General features: G+C 43.4%; 1 protein-coding gene across 1 annotated transcript in view; it reads right to left on the reverse strand.

The window, feature by feature from the left end:
- The window catches only part of SLF2 (SMC5-SMC6 complex localization factor 2), a 47,244-nt gene extending 30,684 nt beyond the window's left edge, over nucleotides 1-16,560 (reverse strand). The window contains exons 1-4 of the mRNA XM_065407958.1: nucleotides 16,403-16,560; nucleotides 4,750-4,793; nucleotides 3,329-4,035; nucleotides 2,203-2,260 (exon numbers count right to left, since the gene is read on the reverse strand). Coding sequence (XP_065264030.1) covers nucleotides 2,203-2,260; nucleotides 3,329-4,035; nucleotides 4,750-4,793; nucleotides 16,403-16,500 — 907 coding nt within the window. The 5' untranslated portion in view covers nucleotides 16,501-16,560. The remainder of the gene's footprint in view (nucleotides 1-2,202; nucleotides 2,261-3,328; nucleotides 4,036-4,749; nucleotides 4,794-16,402) is intronic.
- Between the last annotated feature and the right edge of the window lie 350 nt (nucleotides 16,561-16,910).

Consider the following 16,910-nt stretch of genomic DNA (forward strand, 5'->3'; position numbering starts at 1 on the left):
GGTTGCAGAAGTCACGTAGGTCATGGAATCTGTGACTTCGTGACCTGTGACAGACTCACAGCCTTAATTCTAACGTAAACTCAAAATAATTCCACTGATTTCAATGGAATCACTTTAGGATTTACTGATTTGGTTTAATCATCTTTTTTTATTCAGTTTATGCAACTTCTATATACTGAATAGTACAAAATTATGATTTAAAAGGAAAGCAATATATTAAAAAAATTATCGCAATTAATCGCACTGTTAAACAATAATAGAATACCATTTAAATATTTTGGATGTTTTCTACATTTTCAAATATATTGATTTCGGTTACAACCCAGAATACAAAGTGTACAGTGCTCACTTTATATTTATTTTTATGACAAATGTTTGCACTGTAAAAAACAAAAGAAATAGTATTTCATTTCACCTAATACAAGTACTGTAGTGCAATCTCTTTATAATGAAAGTTGAACTTACAAATGTAGAATTATGTACAAAAAATAACTGCATTCAAAAATAAAACAATGTAAAACTTTAGAACCTGCAAGTCCACTAAGTCCTACTTCTTGATCAGCCAATCGCTCAGACAAACAAGTTTGGTTGCAATTTGCAGAAGATAATGGTGCCCACTTCTTGGTTATGTCACCTGAAAGTGAGAACAGGCATTCCCATGGCACTGTTGTAGCTGGCATCGCAAGATATTTACATGCCAGATGCGCTAAAGATTCATATGTCCCTTCATGCTTCAACCACCATTCCAGAAGACATGCGGATGACGGATTCTGCTCAATAATGATCCAAAGCAGAGCAGACCAACGCATGTTCACTTTCATCATTTGAGTCAGATGCCACCAGCAGAAGGCTGATTTTCTTTTTTTGGTGGTTCGGGTTCTGTAGACATGCAATTCTCCCCCAAGGAGTTCAGTCACAAATGTAATTAATGCACTATTTTTTTAACGAGCATTATCAGCATGGAAGCATGTCCTCTGGACTGGTGGCCGAAGCATGAAGGGGCATATGAATGTTTAACATATCAGGCATATAAATACCTTGCAATGCCGGCTACAAAAGTGCCATGTGAAGGCCCGTTCTCACTTTCAGGTGACATTGTAAATAAGAAGCAGTCAGAAGTATCTCCCGTAAACGTAGACAAACTTGGTCCTAAAGTTTTACATTTTTTTTTTTTTTTTTTTACTAAAAACAAAACAATCTACATTTGTAAGTTACACTTTTACGATAAAGAGACTGCACTACAGTACTTGTATGAGGTTAACTGAAAAATACTATTTTTTGTTTATCATTTTTACAGTGCAAATATTTGTAATAAAAAATATAAAGTGAGCACTGTATACTTTGTATTTTGTGTTGTAATAGAATCAATATATTAGAAAATGTAGAAAAACATCCAAAACTATTTAATAAATTTCAATTGGTATTCTTCTATTGTTTAATAGTGCAATGAATCACGATTAGTTTTTTTAATCCCAGTTAATTTTTTTGAGTTAAATGCGTGAGTTAACTGCGATTAATCGACAGCCCTAATTAAAAAGTAAAACTTTTTTTTCCCCCTAAATATTGAAAAGACAAAAGTTGTAAAACTACAACAGTAAAGGTGGCATTTCCAAATTAGTCTTGAATCAGTATTGTGGTTTCTATGTTTAAAAGTTTTAGGAATTCACGCTTAATCCTTTTATAGCAAACTGATAACACAGGTCATTTCTGCAACATCATAGCCTGATTTAATTATCTACTAGAGAAAGACCAGGTGGGTTAGGTAATATCTTTTATTGGACCAAGTTCTGTTGGAGAGAGAGACAAGCTTTCGAGTTTACAAAAGCCCTCATCTCTCTAATATCCTGGGACCAACATGGCTACAGCACCATTTAATTATATACTGTATTTTAATATTTTCATCAGCTCCAAGTCATTTTTAAACTTTGCCACAACAGACCAAACTATTGCAATACTGAAACAGTTAGGTTTGTTTAATTGATATTACTTAAAAATATATATATATTTGTGGTAAAGTTTCAGGTTTAGTTTCTTAGTTACTGATGAGCCTCTATGAAATTATGAGTCTCAATTCATCTCCATGCACATACAAGCAGTATTCAAACTTCAAAAGGAATCTAGCCATTGTCATTTATTAATCATTAAAATGAGGTAACCTGTTTGCTCCAACTAATTCTACATCATTAGCACTGTGGTTTCTACCTGAGGCAGTCTCCCATGAAGCAGAGCTTGATCTTTTTCTTAAGAGACATCCATTGCCCTGTTAATAAGATGAAAAAGAAGTTACTTGTTTGAGCCTGACAGTGTTTTTAAACAGGGCTCGTTGGTTGGTGAAATAAATGCCGTATTAAATTTTAGAAAAAAAACACCAATGCCGTTTCCATTTATTTAAAACTATTTTTTGTTTCTGTTGACTGTAAGGTTCACATCTAACTTGGGGTTCTCAAACCTCATTGCATCGCGACCCCCTTCTGACAACAAAAATTACTACATGACCCCAGGAGGGGGAACCAAAGCCTGGGCGCGCACGAGCCCTGCCACCCCAGGTGGGGGGACAAAGCCCAAGGGCTTCAGCCCTGGGCAGGAGGCCTGTAACCTGAGCCCCGCCGCCCAGGACTAAAGCCGAAGCCAGAGCCGCACCGCCCAGGGATGAAGCCCCAGGCCCCAGCAAGTCTAACGCCAGCACTGGTGACCCTATTAAAATGGGGTCATGACCACTTTGGTCCCCACCCAGTCTGAGAACTGCTGCCTTAATTCTAAAGTTGTAAATACCTAAAAAGTGGCATACAGGGAGAGAGGATCACTGCTTCACCTAAAATTACCTTGTCAAAAAAAGCTTTTTTTAAAAATAAAATGCCATCAGTTAAATCAATATACTTCACTTTATATTATTTTTGCATACTTGTACTGGTTTCCAGCATCAGTACATCTGCCTTTGCATTTAAGTTTACCACTGGGAGGGGGACTGCAATTTCCATCAAAGCACTGTTTACACTGAAAATTGAGAATGAAAGCAGACCACTGCTGCCAGGAAGCGAGCTAATGTCCCTTCCTATTGCTCAATGGTTATGACTTAAGGTTATGAATTATCAGATGGGTCCTCAAGATTTGGTGTGTTCAAGTAAACTTATACCTAGCTTGGGTAGTCTTGTGTTTTGAGCAGGTAACTTTTAAGCTAGTTATTTCTGACTAACCTAAAAATAGCTATTAATCAGTTTAGCAATGCTTTGCTTAAAAAGACAATACTATGTAATATATGCTGTATGTAATCACATTCACCTAAAATATTGGTCAGAGGTTTGGCCCTTATTGACACTTGCAGACATACCTGGTTTGATATACCTGTTCCCAAGAATACCTTTACTGGACTGAAGGGCTGCAGTTTAGACTGTTCCATTCTGTGTCTCTTCTGCTCTCCTTCTTTGCAGTAAGTTTCCAGTGGTAACCAATATTGAGACTCAGCAGGGCTGTACTGGAGCTTTGTGGAATGCCCAGCTTTTTGGCACAAAGGCTTATTGTTCACATTACCATTACTTCTGGCATAGTTTTTTAAGACGTCAGCTTCTGATGTTGAAACCCATTTGCTGGCATCTGAACTGGCCTCCTCTAGATCCATACAGTCAATCCGCTGTTCCCTACCATTTTCATAAAACGGTGTTCTTGTTTTAATTGGACACTTTTCATTCCTCCCCTGTTCTCTCTTACTGGTCGTATCCTTTTTTGTCAAGGAATAGTTGGGAGGGCCTGCAGACATAAGGAGTTTTCGAACCACAACCTTCGGATACTTTGTGCTTAGCACCAGGCATGCTCTATTGTTCTCTAAAACTTTTGGACTGTCCTTTTTCTCTCTGTTAGCTCCTCTCAATAAGTCATCCATTACAGGACTCTTGTTTGGTGATTGGACTGGAATCTTTTCCCTTCTAGTTTTCTTCTGAGATGATATTTTCTTTTCAAATCGTTCTGTACGTATGACCGACAGTTCAACATCCCCATTTTTTACATTTCTTTTGTCCGGAGAACACAATACAATTCTGTCTTTATTGCCAAATTTAAAGAGATACAAAATATAAAAATTAATTATGCATAATTTAGTCACCACACTATTACAAAGAGAAATAAAGAAGCTTTTAGACACAAAATATGAAGTAACAATGCAGAACCTACTGTCAAATAAAGAAAAGGTATGTCCTTAATTCAGGTTAACTAACCAGAGTTAGCCAACTCTGGGTAATATGGCAGTGAAGACACAGCAACTCAGCTTTTAACTCTCTTTAGCAGCTTGAGTTAAAGCCTCTATGGGAATGTGGGGTTGAACTCAAGCTGTTAACCCAAGTTAAAAACTAATTTGGATTAGCAGCTTGAGTTTAACATCATGCCCCTAGAGACTAACCCAACCTGCTAACCAGAGTTAAAAACTGAGTTGCTGTCTCTTTACTGCTAGTTTAGTTAACTAACCCGAATTAAGAACACACCTTTTGTTACTCCATCTTTCTCTCTCACCAGCTGAACAGACTATTAAGCAATTCAATGTTCACTTGCACTATGTAAATTATTTCAAACAGTATTTTCATGCCCAAAACATAAAAATGAAACTGATCAGCAACATTTCTTAAACATCTGGTTATACAGCTAAGGTCTTCTATAGGTTAGAAGTTTCACAACTGGAAATAAGTTTAGTTAGATTTCTGCACTTGTATAATTTAGGAAAACTCATGTATGAAAGATCTTTCATAACAATGATTAACTTACCTTGTTTTGGAGCTGGTTTGAAGAAATCGGTAATAGACTGATTTCTGAAAAGGAAACAGAAGTATTATAGCCTAAATATACAGTTTTCACGATATCAATGCTGCTGTAGGAAATACAAATAAAACTGAAATCCTGTAATATTTTACCCATTTGTTACAAAATTTTCTGTAAGTGTTAAAACTAAGTTCCAATAGCATTCTGTCCAGTATAAAGCCTTGAAAAAACAAGCAGATGACAGAATTCCTTTTCCTACTCCGAATGGTATGAGAAACTATAAAAAGTACTAAGCTAAGTTCTCTGTAAGCTGTGCGGCCGCGCAGCAGCCTATTTAGCGCTGCGCAGGCACTCGGGGAACCTACTCACTGACCTGCCACGACCGGGGGAGGGGGCGCCCCAACCTAGCCCGGCACCCAACCTACCACAGCCAGGGCAGCCCCCCGCCCCAACTATGCCACAGGCCCAGACCTGCCGTGGCCCGGGTGGCCCCCCAGCCCCAACTATGCCGGGGCCTGGGCGGGGCAGCACGGCCCGGCCCCAGCCCAGACCCAGCTGGGGTCCAGCTGCGGCCAGGGAAGCACAGCACGGCCTGGCCCCAGTCTGGACTTGTCGTGGGGAACCCCTCCCCAAACCCAGTCCCAGCCGGACCTGTGGGGGCCAGGGGAGGGGCACCTATCCTGTGGCCCCAGCCCCGGAGCTGCCGCGGCAGGGAGAGGTACCCCCGCCCAGCCCAGGTGCTGCTGTGGGGAGAAAGAGCTGGGGGGGGAGGGAGTCCTCTCTCTCCCCACCGTAGCCCCCTCTTGCACCCCAAACCCCTCATACCCAGCTCCACCTCAGAGTCTGCACCACCAGAGCCCTCACATCCCTGGACCCCAACCCTCTGCCCCAGCCCTGAGCCCCTCATCCCTGGCCCCACCCCAGAGCCTGCACCCCCAGCCGGAGCCCTCACTCCCCTGCACCCCATCCCTCTGCCCCAGCCGAGCTCCCTCGCACACTCCGAACCTCTTGGCCCCACCCCACAATATGGATTTTGTTATGTGCACCGATATGAAGGTGATGTGCCACACATCACGTCCATAATGGTGCACATAACAAAATTCATTCCGCACATGGGTGGGAAAAATTAGAGGGAACACTGGTACTAAGTGGTCATTTTTTAAGGATGAGATTTTCAAAGCTGATTAGGGGATTTAGCCACACTGCTTCCATTAATTTTGACTGAATCTGTGTGGCTAAAACCCCTGCATTCGACTCTGAAAATCTCAATCAACCAGTCTTGCTGATCAAGCTCTAGAGATACTTAGGTATAGTTTTTAAAACATCCCTGATTTACAATTGCAACCTCCTCCTCTCTGAACACACTGCCTTTGCTCTTTGTTATCCAATAATCTATTTCTACTGTAAAATGATCAACACCCCGCACAACACACCTTTCAAGATCCACTGTTCCTACACATGCCTAGCACAATATGTGGTGTTCCTCATCCAATGCACTAAATGCCCCAATAGCAACTATGTGGGTGAAACCAGACAATCACTACGCTGTCAAATGTACTCACACAGGAAAGTGATAAGAGACAAAAAAACATTACATCACACGTGGGTGAACGCTTTTCACAAAGCGATCACTATCTCTGACCTATCAGTCTTAATCGTCAAAGGAAACCAGCACAACACTTTCAAAAGATAGCCTGGGAGCATAAATTAAAATTTTTGCTATACACTAAAAATCATGGACTCAATAGACACACTGGATTTATGGCTTATTACAACAATCTATAATCCACTAACAACCCCCCCCCCCCCAGTTGCTTCCCCCCCCCCCGCCTTCTTTTCCTCCCTATAACTGGAGCGGTGGTAATGGGCCACTTCACCTTGAATATACACACACAAAACCATGTACAGGAGAGCGTCTCCCATCGACGTAGCTACTGCCTCTCAGGGAGGTGGATTAACTACACCGACCAGAGAGGTCTCTCCCATCGGCATAGGAGCATCTTCACTTAAGCGCTACAGCGACGCTTCTCAGACTCAGACTTTAAGGCCAGAAGGGACCATCGTGATCATCTAATCCGACCTCCTGCACATTGCAGGCCATAAAGCCTCACACACCTATTTCTGTCATAGACCACTAACCTCTGGCTGAGCTACTGAAGTCCTCAAGCCATGATTTAAAGACTTCAAGTGACAAAGAATCCACCATGTACACTAGTTTAAACCTGCAATTGATCCATGCCCCATGCTAAACAGGAAGGAGAAAAACCCCTAGGGTCTCTCCCAATCTGACCCGAGGGAAAATTCCTTCCCAATCCCAAATATGGCAATCAGATAGACCCTGAACATGTGGACAAGACCCACCAGCCAGACACATGGGAAAGAATTCTCGGTCACAACTCAGAGCCCTCCCCATCTTGTGTCCCAGCACTGGCCATTGGAGATATCTGCTGCTAGCAGTCGCAGATGGGTCACATGCCACTGTAGGCAGTCTCAACAGAACATCCCCTTCATAAACTTATCAAGGTCAGTCTGGAAGCCAGTTAGGTTTTTTGCCCCCCACTGCTCCCCTTGGGAGGCTGTTCCAGAACTTCACTCCTCTGATGGTTAGAAACCTTTGCCTAATGTCAAGCCTAAACTTATTGATGGCCAGTTTATATTCATTTGTTCTTGTGTCTACATTGGCGACTTAACTTATATAACTCCTCTCCCCCCTGGTATTTATCCCTCGGATGTATTTATAGACGACAATCATACCTCCCCTCAGCCTTCTTTTGGTTAAGCTAATCAAGCCAAGCTCTTTGAGTCTCCTTTCATAAGGTCGGTTTTCCATTCCTCAGTTCATCCTAGTAGCCCTTCTCTGCACCTGTTCCAGTTTGAATTCATCTTTCTTCAACATGGGAGACCAGAATTGCACAGAATAGTCCAGATGAGGTCTCACCAGTGCCTTGTATAATGGTACTAATACTTCTCTCTCTCTACTGGAATACCTCGCCTGATGCATCCTAGGACTGCATTAGCCTTTTTCATGGCTGTATCACATTGGCATAGTCATCCTGTGATCAACCAATACACCCAGGTCTTTCTCCTCCTCTGTCTCTTCCAAATGATAAGTCCCCAGTTTACAGCAAAAATTCTTGTTTTTAGACTTTTCAAAGTCCTCCAGATCTTCTTGTAGGATATTCTGGTCCTCTTCCGTACCGACAATACCTCCCAACTTTGTCTCATTTGCAAATTATTAGCACACTCCCACTTTTTGTGCCACGGTCATTAATAAAAATGTTAATGAAGATTTGTCCCAAGACCAATCCCTGAGGAACTCCATTAGTAACTTCCCTCCAGCTTGACAGTTCACCTTTCAGTATGACTCACTGTAGTCTTACCTTCAGCCAGTTCCTTATCCACCTTTCAATTTTCATATTAATTCCCATCATCAATAATTTCCCATGTAGAACTGTATCAGATGCAGCATTTTAAGTGTAGACCCGCCCTGAGGGCTTGCCTTCATGTACAGCACTACAGCTTAGCTGCACCACTTTACTGAAGACACTACTACATTGATGGGAGAGCGTCTCCCATCAGTGTAGTTAATCCACCTCTCCAACAGGCGGTAGCTATGTTGATAGGAGAAGCTCTCCCACTGACATAGCGCTATCTACACAGGGGGTTAGGTTGGTATAACTACATCGCTATGGGGTGTGGATTTTTCAGACCCCTGAGCAACGTAGTTATACCAATATAGGTCTATAGTGTAGTCCTGGCCTGAGTAAGTTTCCTAGACCTGAAGAAGAGCTCTGAATAACCTCCAAAACTAATCACTTTCACCAACAGAAGCTGGTCCTATAAAAGATATTACCTCACCCACCTTGTCTCTATCTGACCAGGTACACATTCAAGGGGAATCTCTTTGCCAAACGTACGCACCCTTTCCCTCAAAAGCAAACTTTTGGGCACTGCTGCTATTTGACATTTATGTGCAGCAACTGCAATCCAACATGAACTATATGTTGTATATCTTACTATAAGAAGCTGGCAAAACCAAAAACAAACCACCTTCAAGAGGATAGATAAAAACTCTACCATTTTCTCTAGAGGTCACTCCAAATCAACCAGTATCACCTCCATCTTCTGTGGATTGTGCTTTAGCCAGGTAGCCCTTTTTCAGACCCCAACCTCAGTTAGACAGTACAGAAGCAGAAAGACTCCCCTTTTGGATCAGATGACAAAACTCAATGTCAGTGCAGTGATGAGAGAGTGTTGCTTTGGCTGCATTCATCACCCAAATACCTATCTATCAAAAGGGGTGACAATTAAATCTTGTGAAAACCCACACAAGAGAGACTCAAGATAGGCAAGTTGGCCAGCTCTAACTTCTGCGTCCTTTCAGAAAGGAGCCAGTCAAGCAATGCTTTCTACCCTGATCAAGGATTAAATCCTTTAATTGAAACAGAAATCTCAGCCACTAACCAGGAAAAAAAAATATGATAGTAAAACGAGAAGCAGTGTGGTCTAATGGATAAAACAATGGATTAGATTCAGGAGAACTGAGTTCCTATCCCAGCCCTGATAGTGACCTGCTCTGTGATCTTAGACAAGTCACATACTGTCTGTTTTGCATTCTACCCCTTCCTTCGTCTACCTAAATTGTAACCTTTTGGAGCAGGGACTTTCTCTTAACATGTCATTGTACAGAACCTAGCTCAATGGGGCCTCCATTTGGACTGAGACCTCTGACCCTAATAGCCCCTTTGTGCCAACTGGCATAGGGCGCACCCAACACACTTGTCAGAACATTTAGCCAAAGAGTGTCTTGTAAAGCAGGATATAAAAATTGGTGACATATTACTGTTAGGCAAGGTCTACACTACACTTATATAAGTATAACTAGGTCACACAGGGGTGCGAAAAACCCACACCCCTGAGCAACATAGTTATATCGACCAAACCCGCAGTGTAAACAGTGCTCCGTTGGAAGGAGAGCTTCTTGCGTCAACATAGCCACTGCCTCTCAAGGAGGTGGATTAACTACACTGACTGGCGTAGAAGCATCTTTACTTAAGCGCTGCAGCTGCGCCGTCGCACTGTTTTAAGTGTAGACCTGCCCTTAGTGGAGGGGTCCTCACAACAAAGATTTTGGTGGCCTCAGAGTATGGCCACCAACTCTTGGTAGATGTGCAGGTGAATGAGCCCCTGATGCTGTGGCTGATGTGGTTAGGTCCTATGATGGTGTCCCTTGAATAGATATGCGGATAGAGTTGGCAACGCGGTCTGTTACAGGGATTGGTTCCTGGGTTAGAAGTCACCTACTACAGAACAGGCCCAGCAAAGAAAGTAACAGAACGCCACTAGCCATCACCTACAGTCCCCAACTAAAACCTCTCCAGCGCATCATCAAGGATCTACAACCTATCATGGAGGACGACCCCTCACTCTCACAGACCTTGGGAGACAGGCCAGTCCTCGCTTACAGACAGCCCCCCAACCTGAAGCAAATACTCACCAGCAACTACACACCACACAACTGAAACACTAACCCAGGAACCAATCCCTGCAACAAACTGCATTGCCAACTCTGTCCGCATATCTATTCAAAGAACACCATCATAGGACCTAACCACATCAGCCACACCATCAGGGGCTCGTTCAGCTGCATATCTACCCATGTGATATATGCCATCATGTGCCAGCAATGCCCCTCTGCCATGTACATTGGCCAAACCGGACAGTCTCTACGCAAAAGAATAAATGGACACAAATCAGACATCAAGAATTGTAACATTCAAAAACCAGTAGGAGAGCACTTCAATCTCCTTGGACACAACAACAGACTTAAAAGTGGCAATTCTTCAACAACAAAAACTTCAAAAGCAGACTTCAACGAGAAACTGCAGAACTAGAATTAATTTGCAAACTTGACACCATCAAATTAGGCCTGAATAAAGATTGGGAGTGGCTGGGTCACTACAAAAAATAATTTTCCCTCTGTTGATACTCACACCTTCTTGTCAACTGTTGAGAATGGGCCACATCTACCATGATTGAATTGGCCTCGTCAGCACTACAAAAAGTAATTTTCCCTCTGTTGATATTCACCCCTTTTTGTCAACTGTTGGAAATGGGTCACATCCACATCCTAATTGAATTGGCCTCATTAGCATTGACCCCCCCACACTCAGTAAGGCAACTCCGATCTTTTCATGTGCTGTGTATTTATACCTGCCCACTGTATTTTCCACTCCATGCATCTGATGACGTGGGTTATAGCCCACAAAAGCTTATGCCCAAATAAAGGTGCCATAAGGACTCCTCGTTGTTTTTGCTGATATCTGTATGTTTGTTAATATCACTTTTCACAACACACTTAGTAGCTAGCTGGGAGGCTGTGATAAATGATACGTGATACTAACAACATACAAGTACCACTTACCACAGCCTCCCAGCTAGTTAGTAAGTCTGCTGTGAAAAGTGTTTGTTAATATTACTTTTCTCAGCAAGCCCCAGGAAAATTAAGCCCTGGATGGGGAGGTCAGAGGGGAAAGGCAGTGAGGGCCCAGGGCAATGGGGGCAAGGGCAGGGTTGAGCCTGAATGGCCGGAGCCGGGGGTCAGCGCACACTGCTGCATCGTCAGAGCAGGGTCTGCACAGCTGAAGCCGGGGGTTGGAGCCCACTGCTATGCAGCCGGGACCAGGAAGTCAGCACCCAGGGACAGTTCCTGCCACATAGCAGCAGGAGCCTGGGACCAGAGCCAGGGACCAGCAGCCAGAGCTGGGGGGCCAGAAGCCCCACAGCCGGTCTCCTGAAGTCCTGCCACTGGAGGCAGAACCCATAACAGTCTAACTCAAAAGTAATGGAATGAGCACCATCTACACTCTCTTCCCAGAAGAGAAGGAAATTATTGCTGACTCGCATGATGGTTCCTATTTTTATTTGTGGAAGTTTCTTTAGGTTCCAAAGAGATGATGTTGAAAGGAGGAGTCTGATGTACGGCGAATGGTCTTTATTAAAACAAACAGAGAGTCCTGTGGCACCTTTAAGACTAACAGATGTATTGGAGCATAAGCTTTCGTGGGTGAATGCCCACTTCGTCGGATGCATGTTAATTAAAATAGTTTCCTAAGGGTGATGTAACCAGAGTGTACTTTCTAACACTCTAGTCAAACTGAATTAGTATGCAGATGGAAAGTAGAAGATTACAAAGACCAGCTTTATTTGTTGAGGACTGTCTAAGATCTCCAATTACCCATATTTTGGTTATGCTTTTACAGATTAAAGTGATTAATTCCAATAAAACAAGCTATGAGAGATGTTACAAAACTGTCTTTAGCTCTGAGCCTGAAAAGGACAGTTAGCGCTGTATCTAGAAGTCCAGCAAACGCCTCAATTCAGGGACTTAAGCACATACCTCCAGAAAGTCAGTGGGACTACAGTACTCACATATTTAGAGTTAGGAACATACTTAAGTACCCTGCTGAACTGAGGCTTGAGTTTGTAGCACTTTTCAGTCACCTTTTAAGAGTACTAATATATTAATTTTTACATTTGATTTTAAAAAAAAAAGACTGGAGGAGAAACCTTATCTTTAAAAAAAATAACACTAAGTTTTGATTGCCTTGCTTTTAAGGCGCACACACATAGGAAATTTCCTGCACCTAATGTTAATTTAAATGGGTTAAATTAAAATTTGAATTTCATAGTATACTCACAATTGCAACAAACGTGTGCTGTGACCAGACTATATGACCATACAAAAACTAACTATGTATTCTTGTTAACATCTAGGGTAGATGTAACATCACAGCCACACTTGGGGGAAAATCCATACTTAGGAGAAAATCATTTTACATATTATCAAGATAGACAAGTCATGAATAGTACATAAAAAGCCCTGATCATCATTATTGTGATAATTAAATATCTTCCACCTTTGCCTCACCCAGTAGGAGAAGAAAGGCTCTTGGAGGAAGCTCTATTCTCCAGCCTTCTCCCAGCAGGCCCACAGCAGTAGGATCTTCCCAGCCCTTGCACTCTGAAGCAACAGTGGTCAGAAACTCCAGTCCAAAAGAAGGGATAGAAAAACCTGAGTATATATGCCTTTCTTTCAGGGTTAAAATAGTAAATGGTATGCAATTTTATTTGATATTTGCTCTTTCCATCAATTTTTGTTTTTTTAATGTCACTGTAAAATTTAGAACAGAAAGGGTAGAAGGATAGACCCTAAAGACACATTGCCTTTTGTAACCATGGGCGATAGTATCTGTCCTATTAATAGGTCAATGATCATTCAAGACTAATATCCTCTCTCAGACAATGGAGTATATTAGATACTTCAGATAAAGGCAAACACGACAAAGACAAATAACTCAGTAGGGGTAAAAACCTAAAAGGATGCATAGGTTTGTGTGTATTTTGGGAAGCAGTGCATTTTTGCCTCCCCTTTAAAAAACAAACAAACAAACAAACATACATTGAAAATCCACAAAAACAACAAAGAGTCCGGTGGCACCTTTTTTACCCTCGAAAGCTTATGCCCAAATAAATCTGTTAGTCTTTAAGGTGCCACCGGACTCCTTGTTGTTTTTGTGGATACAGACTAACACGGCTACCCCCTGATAATTGAAAATCCAGGCCATCAGCCCTGGAAGATGGAGAACTAGTGAAGTGACAGTGTCACAACAATTAAAAGAATGAAAGTAAGTAATTGAGAGGGGAAAGATTTTCAGTCAGACTTTAAAATGTTTTTGTCAACATCTTCCTCAATTTACGTTTTCAAATAATGTGTGAGTACACAATACATCCGAGACCACCAAAAAGGACTCAGGGGGACCCCACAGACAACTGGGATGATCTTACTCGACATTCCTGATAATAAGACAAGCAGCAAACAAAATTCTTCAATTAAAATAAAAAAAGCAAACAACCCATCTAACACACTTTTCAAGCTTTCTTTGTATCTCATAAAACAGGAAATAACAGTACAAGCCTATTTTTAATAAAAGCTCCTTATAAAGTACTTTTAACCACTGAAACTAATCTGTTTAATACCCTAAGAACATAAGGACCCACAGTCCTTCCAAAGTGTTTATTATCTATATCCATCTTCTTCAGATCCATGTTTAATCTTTAAAGAAATCTGCAGCAGCACCAATATTGCTAGTCCATCAAACAAAGCAGTTACACAAAATGGGAGCAGGGTACCAAACATATCTGCCCTTGCCACAATAGCATCTCAAACTAATATATCTATAGGAGTAATGACTTTGTTTTGTCCCTCTGGAAGCTTTTTAACATCTACCATCTCATGACAGTCTTTTCAAAGTCTGCAAAGTACCAGGATGCAAGTTGGCCAACAGACATTTTCAAAGTAACCACTTTCATCTGAACGCTTCACAAAGAACAAAAGCCACACAGATCAGTTTCACTTTCCCAAATAGGAAGTCATACAGAGAGGAAAATGAAACCACACGGGTTTCCCCTCCAGAACAGGTAATATTAAGATGGAGGAAAAACAAAGGAAATAGAAGGGCAAAATAAGGTGTTCCATTATGTAGGAGAAAGCCTCCTGTCACATACAGAAAGTTTGGGATGGAGCTGACCAAGTCATCAGCAGAATTCATCTGATTGCAAGTGTAACACCAATAGAATCTGGTCATCGGTGGTCAGGATTGAACCCGAGACCTCAAGCTTAGTGTACGAGACTCTACTGCATGAGCTAAAAGCCATATGGCTCTTACCTAAGACTGTAGCCGACTCATCAATATCTAGCTGGGCTAGGTGCCACTGGAGAAGGACACAGCACCACACCAAGCAAGCATGGGTTACACGAACAGCTGGACAGATGAACCCAGATGGTATAAAAAAAATTCATTTAGTGCCACCCTCACGTTGCTTTGATTTCAATATCATGAGCTGGTATTAGTCATATCTGGGACAGGCCAACTAGAGTTAAAGATAAACAGAAGTTCTCTCTTTTGAGCTGAGCTCTTAAGACCAGTTCTCTCAATTAGCTACAATTCTTGCTGGACTCAAAACAGACTAGTACATGTTGAAAGCTGCAACCTCTGCACACATGGGTAAGGACTCCAGTATGACTGACTTGCTGAATTAGTACTTTTTGGGTCAGCCACCATTTTCAATTTGCTCCCAAGTCTGCCATTCAGCCATCTACTGTTATCAGAACCACTGGCACCAAATAAAAGTAAAGGAAGAGCTAGCCCATCACCTACAACAGGGGTCAGCAACCTTTCAGAAGTTTCTTAAAACAGAAAAACTTCAAAAACAGACTCCAAGGAGAGACTGCTGAGCTGGAATTGATATGCAAACTAGACACAATCAACACAGGATTAAATAAAGACTGGGAATGGCTGAGCCATTACAAACATTGAATCTATCTCCCCTTGTAAGTATTTTCACACTTGCTTCTTATCAAACTGTCTGTACTGAGCCATCTTGATTATCACTTCAAAAGTTTTTTTTCTCTTACTTAATTGGCCTCTCAGAGTTGGTAAGACAACTCCCACCTGTTCATGCTCTCTGTATATATATCTCCTCAATATGTTTTACTCTATATGCATCCAAAGAAGTGGGTTGTAGCCCACGAAAGCTTATGCTCTAATAAATTTGTTAGTCTCTAAGGTGCCACAAGTACTCCTGTTCTTCTTTCAGAAGTGGTGTGCCGAGTCTTCATTTATTCACTCTGATTTAAGGTTTCACGTGCCAGTAATACATTTTAATGTTTTTAGAAGGTCTCTTTCTATAAGTCTATAATATATAACTAAACTATTGTTGTATGTAAAGTAAATAAGGTTTTTAAAATGTTTAAGAAGCTTCATTTAAAATTAAATTAAAATGCAGAGCCCCCCAGGCCAGGACCCGGGCAGTGAGAGTGCCACTGAAAATCAGCTCAGGTGCCGCCTTCGGCACGTGTGCCATAAGTTGCCTACCACTGACCTACAACCCTCCAAAGAGCGGAGAGATCAATTTGCCATCAGCACCTGTTATTAAGCAACACAACACTATCAATTCTTCACCTGCTTGTGAGAAAAACAAACAGCAGCACCAACACCCACATGAACACAGGAATTGCATAAGCAACAACCCGGAGCTCCACAGAGGCGAGTCCAACAACCCTCCTAAACCACAAGAAGTACTTTGCACCCCATGAAGGCCAAACCAAGCCCAGAAGGCACCTGTCCGACAGTCTCAAGTGGGTGGAACTTGGGAGAGTAGCACACTACAGTACTTATTTTCCTCTGAGTTGGGCACTTGCAAATGTATATACGGGCGAATCCTCCTAGAAAAACTGAGATGCAACAGCACATGCTGAGTTCTGGTGTCTCCCTAGGGGATGGAGGGGGGGGCGCTACGGTCTCCTTGGGGGGGGGACGACACCCCCCCCCGAGCACGCTGGGCGCTGCGGTCTCCTTGGGGGGGGCACCCCCCCCGGGCACGCTGGGCGCTGCGGTCTCCTGGGGGGACGGGGACACACCCCCGGGCACGCTGGGCGCTGCGGTCTCCTGGGGGGACGGGGACACACACACACACCCGGGCACGCTGGGCGCTGCGGTCTCCCGGGGGGTGTCACCCCCCACCGGGAGGGGACGGGCCAGGACATTTGCTGACACCTGCTTCCGCGCCCCAGAGCCATGTTCCTGCCCGCCGGTACCTGCAGTCTCGGGCGCCCTCTCTCCCTGTGGCCGCCGGCTTAAAATGGCGGCCGGGCGAGCCCTGTGCGGAGGAGCCAGCGCCGAGGTGCCGGGTCATATCTCCGGCTGCACGGAGGCCTCCGTCCAGGCGCGAGAGGAAACCAGGGCCGCGCCCGCGCCCTTCGCCATAGCACCGCCCAGCCGTTAGCGACGCCGCTGCCGGCACCGCCCCTCCTGCGTCCGGACCTCTGATTGGCTTCATGGGCAAGCGCGAACTCTCCAATTGGCTCTCATGATGCATGGGGGGGGGGACAAGAGACCGATTGGCTGCTAGGCTGTAAGAGCGGGGGAGCGGCGTTGAGCGAGAGCCTCCTTACCCGGCTCCGCCTCTCGACGGATGGAGGCGGGGGGAGGGAAGAGGTCTGGCGACCCCGCCTCGTGCTGCCTCCCCCTTTCCCATTGGTCCGTGCACGGCGCGCGGGAAAAGTTCGCCCCGCTCTCTTTGTTGCGCGCGCGAAGCGTCGTCTG

This window comes from Emys orbicularis, chromosome 7, assembly GCF_028017835.1.
Source record: "Emys orbicularis isolate rEmyOrb1 chromosome 7, rEmyOrb1.hap1, whole genome shotgun sequence".
Classification (NCBI taxonomy): domain Eukaryota; kingdom Metazoa; phylum Chordata; order Testudines; family Emydidae; genus Emys; species Emys orbicularis.